At 39.8% G+C, this 17,182-nt stretch overlaps 3 protein-coding genes across 3 annotated transcripts in view; 1 reads left to right on the forward strand and 2 right to left on the reverse strand.

Annotated features, from left to right (window-relative positions):
* Positions 1-2,502: 2,502 nt before the first annotated feature.
* Positions 2,503-6,631, reverse strand: rhoh (ras homolog family member H). The gene is made up of 2 exons (XM_025058667.1): positions 6,321-6,631; positions 2,503-4,236 (listed from the first exon to the last, which is right to left on the reverse strand). The coding sequence occupies exon 2, from the start codon at positions 3,830-3,832 to the stop codon at positions 3,245-3,247; it is 588 nt and encodes a 195-aa protein (XP_024914435.1). The 5' UTR covers positions 3,833-4,236; positions 6,321-6,631; the 3' UTR covers positions 2,503-3,244.
* A 1,316-nt stretch (positions 6,632-7,947) lies between these two features.
* Positions 7,948-17,176, reverse strand: n4bp2 (NEDD4 binding protein 2). The gene is made up of 16 exons (XM_008316921.3): positions 16,979-17,176; positions 15,157-16,147; positions 14,944-15,068; positions 14,701-14,789; positions 14,332-14,408; positions 14,095-14,235; positions 11,418-13,987; positions 11,020-11,105; positions 10,883-10,928; positions 10,466-10,611; positions 10,244-10,368; positions 9,981-10,107; positions 9,712-9,882; positions 9,449-9,617; positions 8,737-8,860; positions 7,948-8,656 (listed from the first exon to the last, which is right to left on the reverse strand). The coding sequence occupies exons 1-16, from the start codon at positions 17,112-17,114 to the stop codon at positions 8,611-8,613; spliced, it is 5,169 nt and encodes a 1,722-aa protein (XP_008315143.1). The 5' UTR covers positions 17,115-17,176; the 3' UTR covers positions 7,948-8,610.
* The window catches only part of pds5a (PDS5 cohesin associated factor A), a 17,744-nt gene continuing 17,568 nt past the window's right edge, over positions 17,007-17,182 (forward strand). The window contains exon 1 of the mRNA XM_025058665.1: positions 17,007-17,027. The gene's annotated coding sequence lies outside the window, so the exon portion shown is untranslated. The remainder of the gene's footprint in view (positions 17,028-17,182) is intronic.

A 17,182-nucleotide genomic window follows, 5' to 3' on the forward strand; every position in this document is an offset into this window, starting at 1 on the left:
TTTTATTGTACAGTGCTTTACAGTGCGTAACACAAATAGTCCTTGGGTATTCTGAAAAATACTAATTAAGTATTAATTAAATGTTTTATTATATTATATTTATTTGGATTATTTTGATGATTTGATGACAAATATAATATATAAGTAATTTTACAGGCACTAGGGCTGACAGTGTAGAGTATAAGAGGCAGAGACGTGATGTGCTAATGTATCACATTTTCTGTGGTATTGAGCTCACATAAGACAGGTGTTTCCTGTGTGTGTGTGTGTGTGTGTGTGCGTGCGTGTGTGTGTGTGTGTGTGTGGTTGAGCATGTGTTATGTGAATATCTTTCTCTTAAAAACAGAAAAATGTCCTTTTTTTAAGCAAACATTGACATTTTTGCAGTCCAAATAGACTCTATGGACTTTTTTTGTTTGTTTGTTTTTTCTTTGGTCGAAATTGTAGCACCAGAATGTAGAAGGTCCAGAATCTAAGCCTCATCGTCCCACTGTGACCAGAAACATCTGGTGTAAGACTAAAGTCCTTCAAGGTTTCATCACCGTTATTGTCAAAAGGTTAAATTACTCACATCATTCAACTGGCACAGATATTTTAGCTTTTCAGTGACAACTGAATTCTCTTTGAAGAAAGAAACAAAGCCGCACACGTTTGAAAAATGTTTGAACAGAGGCAAATAAAGAACAGGATAATCATACAAGTAGCTCTCATGTAGGGTCTTATGTTAATAACCAAGTATTTGGGACATTTCAAACAGAATTATCTACCATTTAAAAAATATTTCTCAGTGCATGATGGTTACAGTCGGGGCCTGTCACAGTTGGATGTATGCAACATTTGGGTCACTGTAGGCAGAACTCTATAATGTTTGTTTTATTGGCCCTGTCTCTTCTCTCTTCTGTCATTATTTACATTTTTTACACATCTTCTATCTGAGTTTCTTACTTTGGCTGTGCTACCTGAATTAATTTGACTGGATTATGACACTGTACTGTTGTATATTCAAGTCTCAACAAAAATATGTTCTTAGATTAAACTAAATTAAAAAATGGAATGTTTTCACTTCAAATTTGATTAAACATCTTGTCTTCTTCAACTGTTGAAGAACGACAATACATGAGACGAGTCTGAGAGGTAGAGAGAGAGAGAGAGAGAGAGAGAGAGCGAGCGAGAGACTGAGAGAACAGGGATAAGGCATTGTGGTAGGTGTGGGAGAGAGAGATGACAGATGACAGATGTGACCACAGAGTGTACATAGTAGTGTTGTGTACTGAAGTGTTGTGTTGCCTCTGCCTAAAGTTAAAAGAACATACTGCTAGTTTAAAGTTATAAATAATCTTTGAACAGAAAAAAGAAACAAGTGAATTTACATGCGTGAGAATTACTAAACTTTTTTGTCACCTTAAACATTAAGTCAAAGAAAGCAGCCATTGAGGATTACTAAAAATACTCCACACAACAGGAGTGTTGGCCCTGATCACTGCAGTCAGGTGAAGTGAAGATTTTGGCTCGTAATTATTGTTTTTCTGTAACACAACCTCAAGAAATACAAACTGCTTTAGGCGTGTGTGTGTGTCTTGTAACTGAGAAGGATTAAGTAACATATACGTGCAAGCTTCTCTGTGTCTGTGTGGGGGGGGGGGTGTAACTGTGTATTGTTCATATATTGTATGGGTTCACGCGTTGGGATGTGGTCTGGTGTTTTTCAGCGTATCCTTGAAACGTTTCTTCTGAGCCTCTCATCCTCAGCTGAGCTGAATGCCACATTAGATAGATGTGTAGAGAAAGAGCGGGAGAGTGTGTGTTGTTTGGGAGTGAGGGAAGCGGGAGGGGGGAGGGCGAGTATTTACCCCAAGATGTTTGTTGTTCTCAGTTTTTCTCAGTTATTACAGTTGACTGGAACTGATCTCTGACAGTTTTAACATTGACCTACATGTCAGGTACATGGATGACTAATAAATATATATAGGCACCGAAAAGAATAGTCATTATAATGTATGACATTCAAGGTCTGCTTTAGTTGACCTCAGATAGAAAGTAACTTTGCTAGATGAGCTCGAAAATCTCCTATGTTTGTCCTTTGTTTTAACCGTACCAACACTGAGAGACAGAAGTATCTCAAAACAGATTTTGCATTTTAATCATTGATTTTCATTACAAAACACGACTTCTTGTGAATGTGCTTTTTTTAAATGTAATTATTTTCTGTTATTGATATTATTGATTATCTCTCACTCACAGAATTTAAAAAAAATGTAGCAATTCTAATCCGTGTAGTTTAAAGTTGTTGTCAAATAATTATGTCATCACTACATTTGTACTTTCAAAATATTTTTCCCTTTAAAACCTCACCTTCTCTCAATTTTCTTAAAAAGTTTATTGAAAATAAAAACGTTCACATTGCAATTTAACAATAAACAGTTCATAGTGAAAAAGGGGCAAAAAGTAACAACACGCATTTAAATTTTTGTAAACGTTTTATCCCAATTTAGTTTTAATTGGAATTTCATTAAACATGTAGAGTCTGAATAAATAAAATACTATAGTCTGTACATAAAATCACTTTAATTTCAAGTAATGAATTTCATGTTTTATTGTTGCGTGTCTCTATACTATAAAAAACAAGGGCGTTTATGATTCCTCACACATTTTTACTACTGTTTCGTGTTAAGATTGTACGCTCTCCTAATGATCTATTTAAAAAAAAAACACAAAGATACCGAGAGTGTCGCGTCTAATACGACTTCAGACTCTGAAATGGAGCCGGACACTTGTTTTTATCATGGATTAAAACTTTAACTCTTAGGTGATTAACATTAATGTTCATTAGATATTGATGTATTAATGCATTGATCAAACACTAATACGAGTCATTTGAATGATCTAACACAGATTGTGAATGTTATTCTGTTTAATCATTGAGTCCGACCAGGAGGTCAAAACACTCAGACGTTAAACTCTAGTTTAATGAATGGTCTTACAAAAAACTTCTAATATAGTAATTCACACTAAATGTATTATTATCCTTACCTCAGCGACCAGACTCACCAGACTCGCTACTCATTACACTTCCTGTTGTCTTATTATAACAAAAACTTTTTTGTTTTACACGTTGATAAAAAGTAACAAATTTATCACAAAAAACGTATTTAAACTGATTTATTTTTGTCCGAATCAAATCACCTACACTCAGCCAAGAGCAAGTCCTCATACGACTTAGACAGGGAAAAGTCCAGGTCAAAGGTCAGAAGACTTTGCATTGGTTTATACTGAACATGCGCCTTCTGGCTTGCTTTTTGTACTGGTTCACAGCCGTCCGCACCGCACACTCGAACACTTGCTGGACGCCTCTGTTGTTCAGGGAGGAGCACTCCAGATAACCTTTGGCGTGGACTTCTTGAGCCACTCGTCTTCCCTCGGCTGCTGAGATGCAGCTGCCACGATATGCCCCGATCTCACGCAGGTCTGTCTGAGTGGCAACAACCAGGACCGGCACTTTGGGCAAGTTCTCTCGAACCTCAGCGATCCACTTGTGTTGGACACTGGCCAGAGAATTGGGATTAGCCACCGAGTAGCAGATGAGGACGACGTCAGCCTGCTGGTAGGACCTTGGCCGAACTTGTCTTAAGTTGTCATTACCTGCCGTATCCCACAACCCCAGGCTGATCTGGACCCCGTCCATGTAGACCTCCACCCCTGTGTTGTCAAACACTGTGGGCTTATAAGTGTCTGGGAAAGTCTCTGAGGTAAAACGGACCAACAGCGCCGTCTTTCCAACCGCGCTATCTCCGACCAGTACACACTTTACTGACATTTCATCAAGGCCGTTCATCTTGACTGGTTTTCTCTAGAAATGCGCGTCTTTGGTTAAAGTCTCCGGAGCGACACTTGGTTCACAGAGAAGTCAAAAACACCAGTGACTCTGCTTCCGTGTAAAGCTAATGTCTTTACAGCAGTTGATTTGCAGCTGTTGCATGTGGTGATAACCTTCTAAACCAGCTCGTTGATCTGCATCAGGACGCCGCCGTCTTAAAACCTCTTCAATGACAAACATACACACTGAAAATGTGCAATTCTCCAGCAGCCACCCTGAGCTTCACGTAACCTCATGGCTCTTTGGGCTCTCTCAGATTGGCTGTGCTGTTGGTTGTCATGTACAGGTTTCTCTCTCTGATGATCTGAGACACAGTCATTTCCCCCAGCCAGGGACCATTGCTTACATTTCATGCCGTGAATCTATTGGAGGAGACAGATGAGGACACGAAATTCAGTCAAATAAAAATCACATTAAAGCTGCTTAAAAAAAGATTATAGGATAGATACGAGTGAAGTTTTTGTTCATTTTCTTTGACAACCCTACATTTAAAAAGGCAGTCACTTATAATGAATAGTACATATATGTACAAATATATATGTATATGTATATATTAGGGCTGTCAAAATATATGCATTTTTCATGTTAATTAATTTTATAAATCAGAATATTTTTATGCAAAAGAAATGGGTGTGTATATAGAGCAGGTCAGTGTGATTCTGTAGTTGGTAACGATAAGAAAAATTATCCATAAAGTATTGTTGATTTCATTTACTTTTTATTTCGAAAAATTATCCATAAAGTATTGTTGATCATTTCATTTACTTTTTATTTAATTTTATTACAACATTATACTGATTTTTACACTCCTGGACTAATATCATTAGCTAACATGTTTTATCCAATATTTGGGTATTTGAGGGGAATTCTACCTATTGTCGGACTCTTTTGATTCATATTTTTAATTTATTTTTAAGTCCTTTTTTGGTTTATATTGTTTGTTTGCTTCTGTTGGAGATTTGCTGGGGTAAATTTCTTGCCTAATGGCATTTGCTTTGCCCCATATTTCACACTTGTTGCTTTACATTCTTTGATTTGATGATGTCGCTACAGACGTATTATTTTCAAAATTCACATTAGAACTAATTTTATGGCCAACAACCAGGGTAAAAAGTAAAAAATGAGTACTTATTCTTCCGATAATTACATGATCTTTCATACATCTCTGTTCTTATTATCAGGCCATGTTGGCTAAAAATGGCAAGTTACTAACCGTTACCTACTTTTGCTTGCTTTTACCTTTAATTTCATTTTCCTTTCACATTTAGATACACGCAGAACAGTCCAACAAAGTCCGTATAAGAGACTTTTGTGAATGTTAATTTACTCGATAAAGATTCTTTTAAGTACAAAAATGTGATCAACAGTCCACAGTTTTCTGATTTTGCAGCAGATGTTATCAACAGTAAAAAACTGGCCTGCATGAAGTCAAGCGCACAAACAAACTGTATTTTAAGTTTGTGATGTGTGGAATTTATAAATTCCAGTAACAATCGATAAATGGATAGAAACCAAGTATTGTTTCCATCAGAGACTTTTCTCTTTGTAGAATTCAGGGGTGTGTATTTTGTATCACGTCACAACCTGCTTCTTTTCCACATCTCAAATTCAGTTTTTTTGTTTCATCAGTTATGGGAACTAAAAAAAGTGGGTGGAGCTTGAATCATTTCAACAGGTTTCTATTTAAATTTGGAAAAGAAAATTAAATATAAAATTAAATAAAATAGTTCATTTTTAACACAGCTCCACAGTTGATAAAGTTCTGAGAGACCTGGGAGTCTTGTCTCAGCAGATTTTGTCTTTAAAGTCAGACACCCTTTTGAAAGGATGATCAAAGGTCAGTCTAAATGGTCAACCTCAGATAAGTCCAGAACACTCCTGTGTCTGTCTATGACTTTAGTTCATAATGCAGTACTGCTGAGGCCCCTTACGCACACACACGGCAGTATTTGTCAAATATTTATTTGGAAAAACATTTCCTTTTAAAGTGACAAACAATTATCTCCTGAATTTTTACTTTAAAAAAACTGGTTTGTGGGTTTACAACCCACACCTGTTGAATATAGTTTAAGTAAAATTACCAAACTACAGGGTGTTTTGTTGTTTGTTGATATTATTAGTAGTTGTAGTAGTAGTATTTGTTTAGTTATCACATCATTGTAAAGTTTATTATTTTTACTGGAGATTTTGTGATTGAATTTTAGTCAAATATTTTCTTTCTGTCAAATGTTTTTAAATATGTATTTGAAAGTAGATTTTCTAAAGAAGCAGCCTGCTTCCTACATTTGTAGTTTCGTGTACGTTGAAATTACAAAATAATTAAACATATCTACAGGTATTGTATATGTATCGAACTGTCAAATGTATCGTTTAAATGATTAAATATGTTTATAAAAACGCTGATATGTGCAGACAAAGTAATGTTGCGGGTTACGAATATAAATACCTCTTACTGATCAAATTTTCGTCTTCACCGGATGTCGGATGCCGCCCTTATAAGATGTTACGGTGTCAAAAACCACTATCACCGTCTTGATTGAACTCTTCAGTAAGTCTGAAAAAAACAGTCGAATCTATTATTTCACAGTTAAACGTTTCACATCTATCGTCACTCGTTGATCGATTAGTCCAAAAAAAGGCGATTACATCGCTGGGTTCAAAAAGACAGACGAGGGCAAAGAGAGGAAAAGTCGGTGACATCCGCTGTGTTGTGAGGAGGTGCAACTCGAACTCCCCACCTCTCACTGCTTTGTTCACTGCGGAGGCAGCTGCGTTTTGACACGACAGACGTCAGTCAGCTCAGCGCTGCGCTGCTGCTGATATCACGGTGCTGAAAGTCACTGTGAAAACCGCGACTGTTTGCACGTGGGGGTCCAGAATGTCTTGAGAGATTAGTTAGGGGTCGGAACAAAAAAGTTAACTTTGCTACCACTGCAGTTGATGTGTTATTTTACGACAGTATTAGAGCCATATTGAGGATTTAATAGAAAATAGTCACAAGTTTATCAGAATAAAGTATTTTTGTGAGTATTTAGTCACAAGATAACGAGGTTAAAGGTGTATGTGTAGGTGATGTGTTTTAGACGAGGTGAGAAACAACAGTCTTGGGTTCACAGATAGGGAGATCCAGTGGTCCCTCGATTATCGCGGTAGATTGGTTCCGAGGCCTGCCGCGAGAACTGAATTTCCGCGAAGGAGTGACACCATATTTATGCGCAGTAAAATGATGATGAGGAAGGTGATGATGACTTTTACTGCGCAGCCGATGATTGATTTTACGTCTCTTCAGAGGGTGGTGCGGTAAAATAAGCTAGCATAACAACCAAATTGTTTTAGTACTTACAAGATTTAGAATCAAATGGGATAAAAAAAATATATAAAAAATATGAAACTTCTACAACAAACTTCTAAGCTTGGTAGACCGTGGTATCGTCCATATAAAGTTCAGAGTTTAGCAGTTTGACAGCTGTAGTGTGGGCCTAGATGATTCAGACTTTTATATTAATTAATAAAAATTAATTAATTAATAAACGAATACATATCTTTAAAACAACTGTTTGTTCTTAAAGTTGATGAGAAGTTTTCTTTAAAAAGGCAAAAAAACAACAGACTTAACTGCAAACAAATGGTTTTATTCAAATGTACAATATTCTCTGTAAATAATAAACCAATAAAACAAATAATTAAAAAATACAATCTCATTTGTACAAGTCACGATTCACAAAATTTTGTACAACCAATAAAATCTGCGAACATACAGTAGCTGTTATCTCATCTCATAGAAAATAGATTTTTTTCTCACAACATTTCTTTAATTTTTAAAAAATTTGAAACCATGCTACAAATGCTGGCTACCATTAACAGGCTGATTCTCTTCGATTAGTTTTAGAGTAAGAAAGTTATGACATGAGATTATCAGTTGAATATCAGTTCATTCTATCATGACATGGAGCTGAGACACTGCGGCAATACCAACAGTGTACGTTTAAGACTCGTTTTTCACCAAAAGGGAAATGAAAATCAAATTATCTTTGTTGTTTATAAATCTATGTAGTAAGAAATATTTTGCTTAATTTTTTTTTAAATTTTGAGCACCAAGTAAACAATTATTGATTTTTACAGGCAGTGTTATTTTTCAATGGCATAAAATCTAGTTAAGTTAATTTGCATTTAAAAGATGGACGTGTTCTGAGTTTTCTTTTTGAAGGTGTGTTTGTGCATTTCTATCACAAGACGTACTGGTGCCACATTGATTAGCATCTCATATGTAACCCAAAAAAGCTGGATTTTAAGGTGGGACTAGCTGTCAATCAAAACCACAATAATTACAATGAGGAATTTTCTCAGAAACAGGTGGAAATGCTGCTGAAAAAAACCCCACTGGTCTAACTTAATACTTCCAAGTTTTGCAGTGGTCACTGATAAAGGTTGGAGTTTGTACCAAATATTTTCATTATAAAAATGTTTTTCTAGCTGTACAGATAAATTAAGATACATTATTCTTGTTCCACGCAAATGTAGCACTCTTACAAAAAACAATTACAATAAATATCCGTATTTAAAAAAAGCTTAATTAAATTTCACTTTAACCTTCATCAACGTTATATCCCCCGTCGGCTCCATTATCATGCGTTCATCTGTTCATGTGAATGAGAGACAGAAACGCAAGAATGACGGTGAAAAGCAGGATGTTCTCCACAGCAGGTTGAGTCTGATTCCAGTGAAGCAATTTCTTTTCACTTCAAAGAGACCAACAAAAGGCCTGGCTTTGGCTCAGTGAACCTGGGAGATGAAAGGAGAAAGATGTATGAGAAAGTATATGTGAGTGTGTCTGTGTTTGTGTGTGTGCGTGCGTGTTTTACCTGTATTGTTTGTTAGTAAGGTAGACTATCACAGCAGGGCGGATGCGGGCCACGCCCCCCTGGCTGTGGTTCCCCTTTCCTGTGATAACAGACAGCTCAGGTCGACACAGACCTTTCTCACAATCTACATGGAGAGAAGTGATGGAGTGAGTTAATACACAGGGTGGTGTGGCTGTCAACCTGTGCCCCGTGTGTGTGATTCAGGTGAATGTCCTGCATGGATGGACTGTTGTCATTGTGTTTGTGCCATGTATATTTTGTTGTCCACACAGCCGACATTTGTCTTTAGACTTCTGTAAACAGTTGTCTTCACATAAACTGAAACAATGTCTAATTTGTCTAAGTGAGAGGTTTGTATTTTATTTTAGATCACTGGAAAATATTTGATGTTGTCAAGAGTAAGCAATTCTCCTTCTTTTCATTTGATTTAAATATTTGAAAAAGAAAGGTTATAGGAGAATAGTGAATGTGTGTACCTGCCTAATACATTTGTACAATGCTGGATATTTGTTGTTGATACAAGTCCTCTGAAAAAGAATGTTGACATTTTAGTCTTCATACAAATTTAAATATTCAATGTTAACATCGTCATCATGGGCGGACGTGGTTGACTTGGCTTTGTTTGCATTAACTCTGTACATCTTTGAATAACATTTGGAGGTGTGACGGTTAAAGAGGCTACACCGGGTTTTTGCAGTACTGTGACAAATACCTGATGCTTTGTCCTCTAGGACTTGGTCCAGGTGATGCAGGGCCTCGTCTACATGGAGTCCATGGAGGTCCAGGATGTTTCTGGGCAGCAGTGAGGAGTTGACACGCTCAAAGATCTGGACTGCTGCACGGTGATTAGCTTCACGCATCCGCTGTCCATGCAAATGTCCCTGTAGAATAAAAAGTTGAGTCCAACTTATTTCTTTATTAAGACAGACACGGACATTATGTTGCCTGAAGCCTCAGTGACTTTAAACCACTTGCCTGTTGTGCGTAAAACGAGGCCACTTGTTTGCGTCCCTGCTGTGAGGCCTCAGCAGCTTTGGCAAAACTCTCCAACTGTCTCCTCCTCTGCAAATTGGCTTCAGCCCTGAAGTCGTCGTACTCTGGGTACTCCACGTCCTGAAAGTCCGGTGTGATCGACTCTGGAGCTTTCTGTTTGAGTTGAATTAGAGGGCAGACAAATAAGCATTTTCTTTCCTCACTGTAGCACACCAAGGGCAGGCCACCCAACACTCCCTGTGCTGAAATACCTTTTCCCTTTCTTTGCTTGCTGCTCTGTGATGATCACACTGAGGGGCCTCTGGGGCAACAACGTTCTTGGCGGGTTCTTCATCTAGTAGAGAACGGAGAAACAGCTCCGTCTGGGCCAGGCTGTAACTGTACCAGCAAGGACACGCAGGTACGAAATAATAATAACAATTAAAAAATAATTTGAACTTTATCGATCCCATATTTGGGAGATTCTAGTGTTAACAGCAGATGATGTAATAATCTGTTATCATCTGCTACTCACTTGTGATCTCTGAAAATGTCCTGAAGGAAATGTCTGTCTATGTTTGGAAAGATTGAGAAGAGTTTGTCCTCTTTCAGCAGAGTTGCGCCGTTTCTCTGATCAAGGTCTACACGACTTTGCCTGGTCTGAAACCAACATGGTAGAAATTGGTAAATAGTAAAATGGCAATAGTGCGACTGGAAATACTGTACCAATAACTGCAGATCGAGACAAAAATGTTACCTTCTCAACATTCTTCTGCAAGGCCAGTTCCTCTTTTATTATATCTGTCAGGGAGACATGTGGGCGGGACGCATTCCAGTGGTCCATGAACGGCAGACGGCCACGGGCCTCTGGTTGACTGCCTGGTGTCATGTAACCATCGTCACCTACGAGGAGAATTGTGAGCAATGTTTGTTCTTGTGAACAACATTAACTTTCCAGAAATTCACCTGAGAAGCTGACATCTGATCAAATATATTTTAATATATATTTACCTACATATATTTCATTTTACCTGTTGGTTTATAACAGGGCAATACAGGCAAGTGTTTTCAGAGGAACATTCTATTGTAGGTGTGAGTAAGTGTGTGAACGTCTAATGCCACTCCAGGTTATTGCCCACAGTCATATAAGTTCATGTCAAGTGTGAAAACGTACTCTCTCCAAACAAATGGAACAAAAGTGCCGTCTGTCGCTGCGTTTCCTGTGAAACACAATTCACAAAAACAGTGAGTCAAAGACGTTCAAACTAATCTGCCTTCAATAATGTCTTTCCCAGATGTTTGATACCTCACCTGGATTGTCTCCTTCCACTTCTGGTGGAGCAGCTTGGCCAGGTGCAGGTCCATATTGACCTTATAGTCTTCAGTGTCACATGTACCTTCAATCAGAAGAGTAACAGAGAGATTGATATTACTGCAGTTGGTACAGCAACTGAATGATGATTGGTCTGTACGTCATAATGTAAAAAAATTACATTTAAAAATAGAGGGTAGAAACAAAAAAAGAGGATGTAGAGGCATCTGGTGGTAAAGTTGAGTATTACATGATTTACACGATTAAAAGTATATTTCTGATTCTGAAACGCCATAATCAATATGTTATTTTAAACTTTTTTCTCTATATCCCACTAAGTGTCCTTGACCTACACAACTCAGCATCACCCCCTTCTGTTCTCAGTGTGATGCCGTACCTGGGTCCAATCCCACAGGGCCGAACAGTTCAATAAGCTGTATGGCCAGTTCAGTGGGTAGTTTGAGCTCCACACTCTGAATGTCCAGATGCATGCTCCTTCTTTCCTCCACCTGCCTCCTCTCGGTCCTCTCTTCCTGTTCATTAAGCTCCTCCAGTTCTGCCCGCGACAGTCGGTGGATCTCATCCATGCTAGCAGCATCATCTTTAGCCACAGAGTCCTCATTTATCACAACATTTCCACCTGAGGCCCCAGCTTCTGAACAAGGTTCTGCTATTTCTCTGTGTCCAGTGGTCTCTCCTTCTGTCATTTTTATTTGCAGATCTCCAGGCCACAGTGACGACCTGGTAGTATTCTCACTTTTAAATGAAGCAGCAGCACCTTCAACACATGTCAAATCCACACAGTCTAGTTTGGACTTATCACGTGTTGCATCAGATGATAGCTCAGTCACCTGCTCAGATCCAGTTGTCTCCAGACAGCTCACCTCAGGATGATAGCTGGTTTCTGCTCCTCCTGGAGCTCGACATGGAGAGGGTGTGTTCTGGTCATGTTTATCCTGAAGAACACCACTTTCCAGCTCCTGTTTCTCCACCTCTGTGTCGTCTTCCTCTTTAAAGACCCGCTCTCCAGAGTCCAGCAGCAGGTTGGTGGTCCACTCTAGGTCCTGATGGCATTTGTCATACAAATCCTCTAATGTATCATAATTTACTAGTTTAAAGTGACGGCAGAGGATACACAAGCTCTCGAGGCGGTCATGGGTTCCTCCCAAATCTCTCTCCTCGACTTGTGTGCCTTTCTCATGGACCACTCGATAAAGTACATCGCTGTGGCCCAAGGGGTTAACTGCAACTGCTGCGAAAGCCACGGAGGAGAGCGCTGGCACGAATCGACTGGAGTCGCCACACAGAACAGTGAAGCCACCGGAGTTACTGGAAGCAGCAGTGGAAGTGTTATTATTGCGGAGGTCCTGGCGATTCAGACGCCATAGGAGAGCGAAGTCTTGAGGCTCTGTTTGAATGAAGCAGCCTGACTCTGCCTGAAGAGGAGGAGGAGGAGGAAAAGAAGAAGAAGATGACTGCACTTCAGTTTCTGACTTGGACTCAGTGGACAGGTCGGGCTTAGGGTCAAGGTTGGAGTTAGAGCAGACATTTCTGATGTGTTGGTCATCGGTGTCTGGGCTGTTTGGATGGCTCTCTGTGTTGTCACTCGGGGTTCTGGGGGATTCGTTGGTATTTGTTTGGGCATCAGGATAGTTTTGAGTGAAGGTGAGGGCGAGTTTGCACTGTTTCCCTGATCGACGGCCCTGACGCAGCTTTTTATCCTGACTGTTTGCACTGAGGGAACCTCTTTGTCCCTCCGCTGAGCCCTCACTCACTGGACTCTGAGAGGCCTCACTGAGAAGACTGCTGTCAGCCTCAGCTACAGTCTCCCTGCAATCCATAGTGCAGGGATCAGTTGGCACATCATCAACTTTTCTATCAACCACACCTTCACTGTTGTGGCTCTCTGCGTCATGGTGCCTGTTTAACTCGGCATTACTGGAGACAAATAGTGACTCAGCAGTGACAGATGGGGCAAAATCAGAACTAACGGTATCTCTGACGTTCCCGTTATTTCTATCAGTGTCCTCTGCTCCAATTTTGAATTTTGATTTTCTAGCCCTGCAGTAGTCAGCAGCCTTCCAGTCTAACACACAGTCAGGTAATTCTCCCATGCTGTAGATGTCCCTGCCATCTTGCTCGTCCATGTCTCGTCCAATGTCTTCATTGCCATAGGAGCCGTCAATCCTCCCACCATCCTCTCCTGACACTTCTTTTGGTAAATTCTCTTCATTCCTCGAGGAAATCAGAGAAGAGTTGGTCTGATCCAGATCGAGCTCTTCTGGACACTCTGTTTTATCAGGTTCCGATGTATTTACTTCCTGAGACACAGATTTGTCTTCTGTAAAATTTCTTTCTTTATGTCTTCCTCTTCTTGTTTGTCGCTGGTTTAGAGATCCTTCTGTAGGCCAGTCACCTACAAACTCCAACATTTTAGCTTCTTCCATAACCCAAACAAACTCAAGGTCACTTGCTTCCTTTTTTTCTGTCTCCTCACTCTCTGACTGGTTAGTGTCCTTCACCAGATCTGCAGCCTCCATCTTTTCATGATCAAATCTCTTCATTCGACTCTCTCTCTTCACCCGCTGTGCAATAGATTCAGAAAAAGCAACAGGCAGTTCGTTCTCCGGGGACTCTTCATTCATCACAGACTCCACGATACAGTCCGGGATTTGTTGAGCTCCTACTAAATTATTTAGCTGTAACCGGGCGTCCAACTCACTATCCAAATGCTCCAAATTTAAGTCATCCATAGCAGATACGTCTGCGTTTTCTGCAGATTGTTCAGTGGGCTGAAAATGTACTGATTCTGTGGATCTATAGGAGCCATCGTCCAACTCATGAGACTGACTGATAGATGAGACATCTGGCAGAGAGGAAAACAGATGGGAGCGTGACACATTAGTTCCCTCAATTAGCCTTGGTTTTCCCACCAGATCAGGACAAGGTACTTCAGAGGACGTCAGCCTAAAATGAAGAGAAGAATGATTAAAAACGATGAATAACTTTGTTACAAAAAATACTATTTCTTCAGACAAGAACTCAATTTTATTTGACACGGGGGCAAAACTCACTGTGAGCTTGTGTTCTCCAGAATGTGGTACTGTTTGTGCTCAGGCACACATGAACCCATGATGGACTGGACTGTGACAGAGCGCTCGTACCCGTTGAGCATGCGTCGGATTTTTTCCACATGCACCCCGTGTGTGGAGCGTCTGCACACACAGAACAAAAAGAAACAAAAGAAACAAAACCGTTGAAGTATTTCAGATCAAGAACTTGACGAGTACTTCATCTACTTGTATTCTCACCTCTCCAGTTCTTTGGGCTTGTTTCTCCACCACGTTTGCGGCTCTTTAAACAAAACTTTATATCCATGTTTTAGTGCCTGGGGGATAATCATCAAACATTGTTTGTTATTTGAAACACCCCAAATTAAATTATAGTCAACAAACTGTGTGCAAAACCAAAGACTGAATGCTTGTGTTTCAGCATGGCCGCAGCAACAGGAAGTAAAATTATGTGAAAATGCATCAAAGTGGCCACAAAGGGTGAGTCAAGGTTATCATTTTGCAGATGACGTGAAATTGTTCGACTTGAACGACTTGTATTGCAAGATAAGAGGAGGACTTTTGTATACGTCATTTTTCTAAACTATTAACAAGGTCATACAAACTTACCTGAGCCACATAAGGTTTCATCTCCCATCCCTGCATGTTAGTGTTATCAATGATGATGGGACTAATGCCTCTGTGGAAAGCCTTCTTGGCTATGGAATAATGTCCACATGAAGACAGAGAGAGACATATATTTGCTGTGTTAAAAAAACAACTGGTTCTTTTATTTAAAATAATTAAAGATTCAAATTGACTGCAATACTCGCAAATGTGTGTTGACAAGGCACATAGATACATTTAATTCACCTTTTTTATGATTCCATTCGTGAGCTTCTCCCAAAACAGTGGGGTCATAGTGGTATTCTCCATTGTGAATAAAATAGTTGTCAGTACTCAAAATAATGCCACCTGGATTTTGCTCTAACAATGTTCTGCAAAAAGAGATTTACATGTACTTTGTAAATAGGTTAAAGATTTGAATTGTCTTGAAGCTCATTTCTAACATGCCAACATTCTTACCTTGCTAGTGTTGACTTTCCAGATCCTGGAGCACCACGTAGCAGCACGAGAACGTTTCCTTCCAATTGCAGATAACTGTTAGGGGTACAATACTGTGAAGCAGGAGGCAGGGCCCAGGACTTTGGAATAGTTGCTGAAGGTTTCAGAGGTGCTTGACACTGTAGCTGCCATGGACAGGCTTGTCTAGCATGGTGTGGCCAATTATGGGATGTCTGAGCCACAGGAGTAATAAAGGTAGGTTCATGGTTTCCAGTGGTACAAGGAGAAAAGACTGGTGCCTCCACATTCCAAGACACATTACCAACAGGCTCTAGATTTGTGTTTGCTTTAGATCTCGCCCCTCCAACTACAGTATCAGAAGGCCCAACTTCTGTTCTTCCAGGCATGCCAGGTTGTGGGTCCTGTTTTATGTACGCCTGAAAAGCAGAGGGACGGCCTAAAGCTGCAAGGTCCAAAGGAGGTTTGGGCTTTTCTGCAGGTTCCTCTGTCACAAGGTGAGTAAAATCTACCAAAGTCTGGTGCTTCTCTGCAGTGGTATGCTGCATGGCTGGCAATGAAGATTCTACTAAGGCGGCTTCTGAAAAAGAGTACTGAGACAAGGGCCCTGTAGATCCGGATTTCGGACTAGACGTAGGGGGTTCAGCATCAGTTTGCTGTATAAATGCTGAGGGCGGTAAGGAGATGGGTTCACTAATAGACAAATACTGGCTTCTGTGGTCTTCTCCCTTTATATCTGCTTTTGCTTCAAGTGTCTCCAGCTCCTGTTCAACTGCCATGTCCATCTCCTCTGTTAAAGGGCTGGTAGAGGAAGGAGAAAATAAAGGGTGTTTCAATGATTTGAATGAATCTTGGTTTGGTCTTGGATCAGGAAACTCAGGAGGACCAAGCAGGTCGGCAGCAGTACGCTCAAAGCCAGACATGGGAGAGGGAAGAGGAGCTGCATCTTCAGCAGCCTCAGACAGCTGCAGCAGAGAGTCCATTGCTATTTCAACTTAAAAAAAAAAAGAAAAAAAGAGAACAGTTCTTAATTGGTCATTCTACAAAAAGCAAGCATGGACTGAGAATTTTGAAATTATTTTATGGACCACAAAACTCATCAACTAGACTAAAATAATGGTATTAACCATAGCCGTATATACATTCGCTGTAGCCCCAGTGATTAAATATATTAGAAAACATAAGAGTTAAGTAATAACATAGTAATACTATGAGACACAAATTAATTTAAAAAGGCTCATTCTTTGGTATTAAAAAAACAATTTATGCTGTAAGAAAATTGTTCTCTCTTGAGGAAACTGATAAATGTACTGTATATTCCCTTAACCCTAATCTGTCCTCTTCACAGTGCCCTTCTCAAGGCCTCAGATAACAATCATTCTCCAATCATGGAAACAAGGCTCTTAAAAGAATAGTGTGATAGAAGCTGAATGGATAAATTGAACTCAAAAATAGAAAAAAACTAATATGAAAAGATTATAGTACGTGACAATCACTACAAAGTCAAAAGCCCATGCTGTCCGTGATACAGTCCATGGTTTTCTGAATAAATTCTTAAGTTGTTACTGCATAAAAATAGAGAAGAATAGATTGTTTAATAGCAGTGATTTCTCGGGTGCTTGATATTTATTTACTGTAAACAGTGTTCATTTCAAACACTGGACAGTCACTACGCCGGACTGTAGAGTTTCAAAATGTGTTTCAAAAATGTCAGACACGTACAGCTAACAAGCCACAGAGCTAACTACTGAGCACACAGCAGCATTCCCAAAACACTGCTCCACGCCAGGTTGCTGAACGCATTGTTGCTCGTTCTCGCTCCTACCTTTAAAATCACACTCGGACAGCACGATGTCAATAACTTCTGGGTCCAGGTGAGAGAACATCTCCTGCATGCTTTCGGCGATTTGCTCCTTTGTAGAGCTCGAGAGTGAGCCACTGGGTGCAAAGTTGTTCTCCATTGCACGGTTCGGACCCAGTGGGACTGGGTAAACTACGACGTTTTTTCTCCCCTCTGGTGGTCTGTCGG

Source organism: Cynoglossus semilaevis, chromosome 9 (genome assembly GCF_000523025.1).
Source record: "Cynoglossus semilaevis isolate Cse_v1.0 chromosome 9, Cse_v1.0, whole genome shotgun sequence".
Lineage (NCBI taxonomy): Eukaryota > Metazoa > Chordata > Actinopteri > Pleuronectiformes > Cynoglossidae > Cynoglossus > Cynoglossus semilaevis.

Bases quoted from the DNA above. Each gene is read 5' to 3' on its own strand.
- n4bp2 (XM_008316921.3), bottom strand. From the start codon at position 17,114: ATGGAGAACAACTTTGCACCCAGTGGCTCACTCTCGAGCTCTACAAAG. The intron at 10,369-10,465 runs GTAACATTTTTG...TGTTGGTTTCAG, and splicing joins TGCAGAAGAATGTTGAGAAG to ACCAGGCAAAGTCGTGTAGA. The intron at 10,108-10,243 runs GTGAGTAGCAGA...TTGCTGGTACAG, and splicing joins GACATTTTCAGAGATCACAA to TTACAGCCTGGCCCAGACGG.
- rhoh (XM_025058667.1), bottom strand. From the start codon at position 3,832: ATGAACGGCCTTGATGAAATGTCAGTAAAGTGTGTACTGGTCGGAGAT.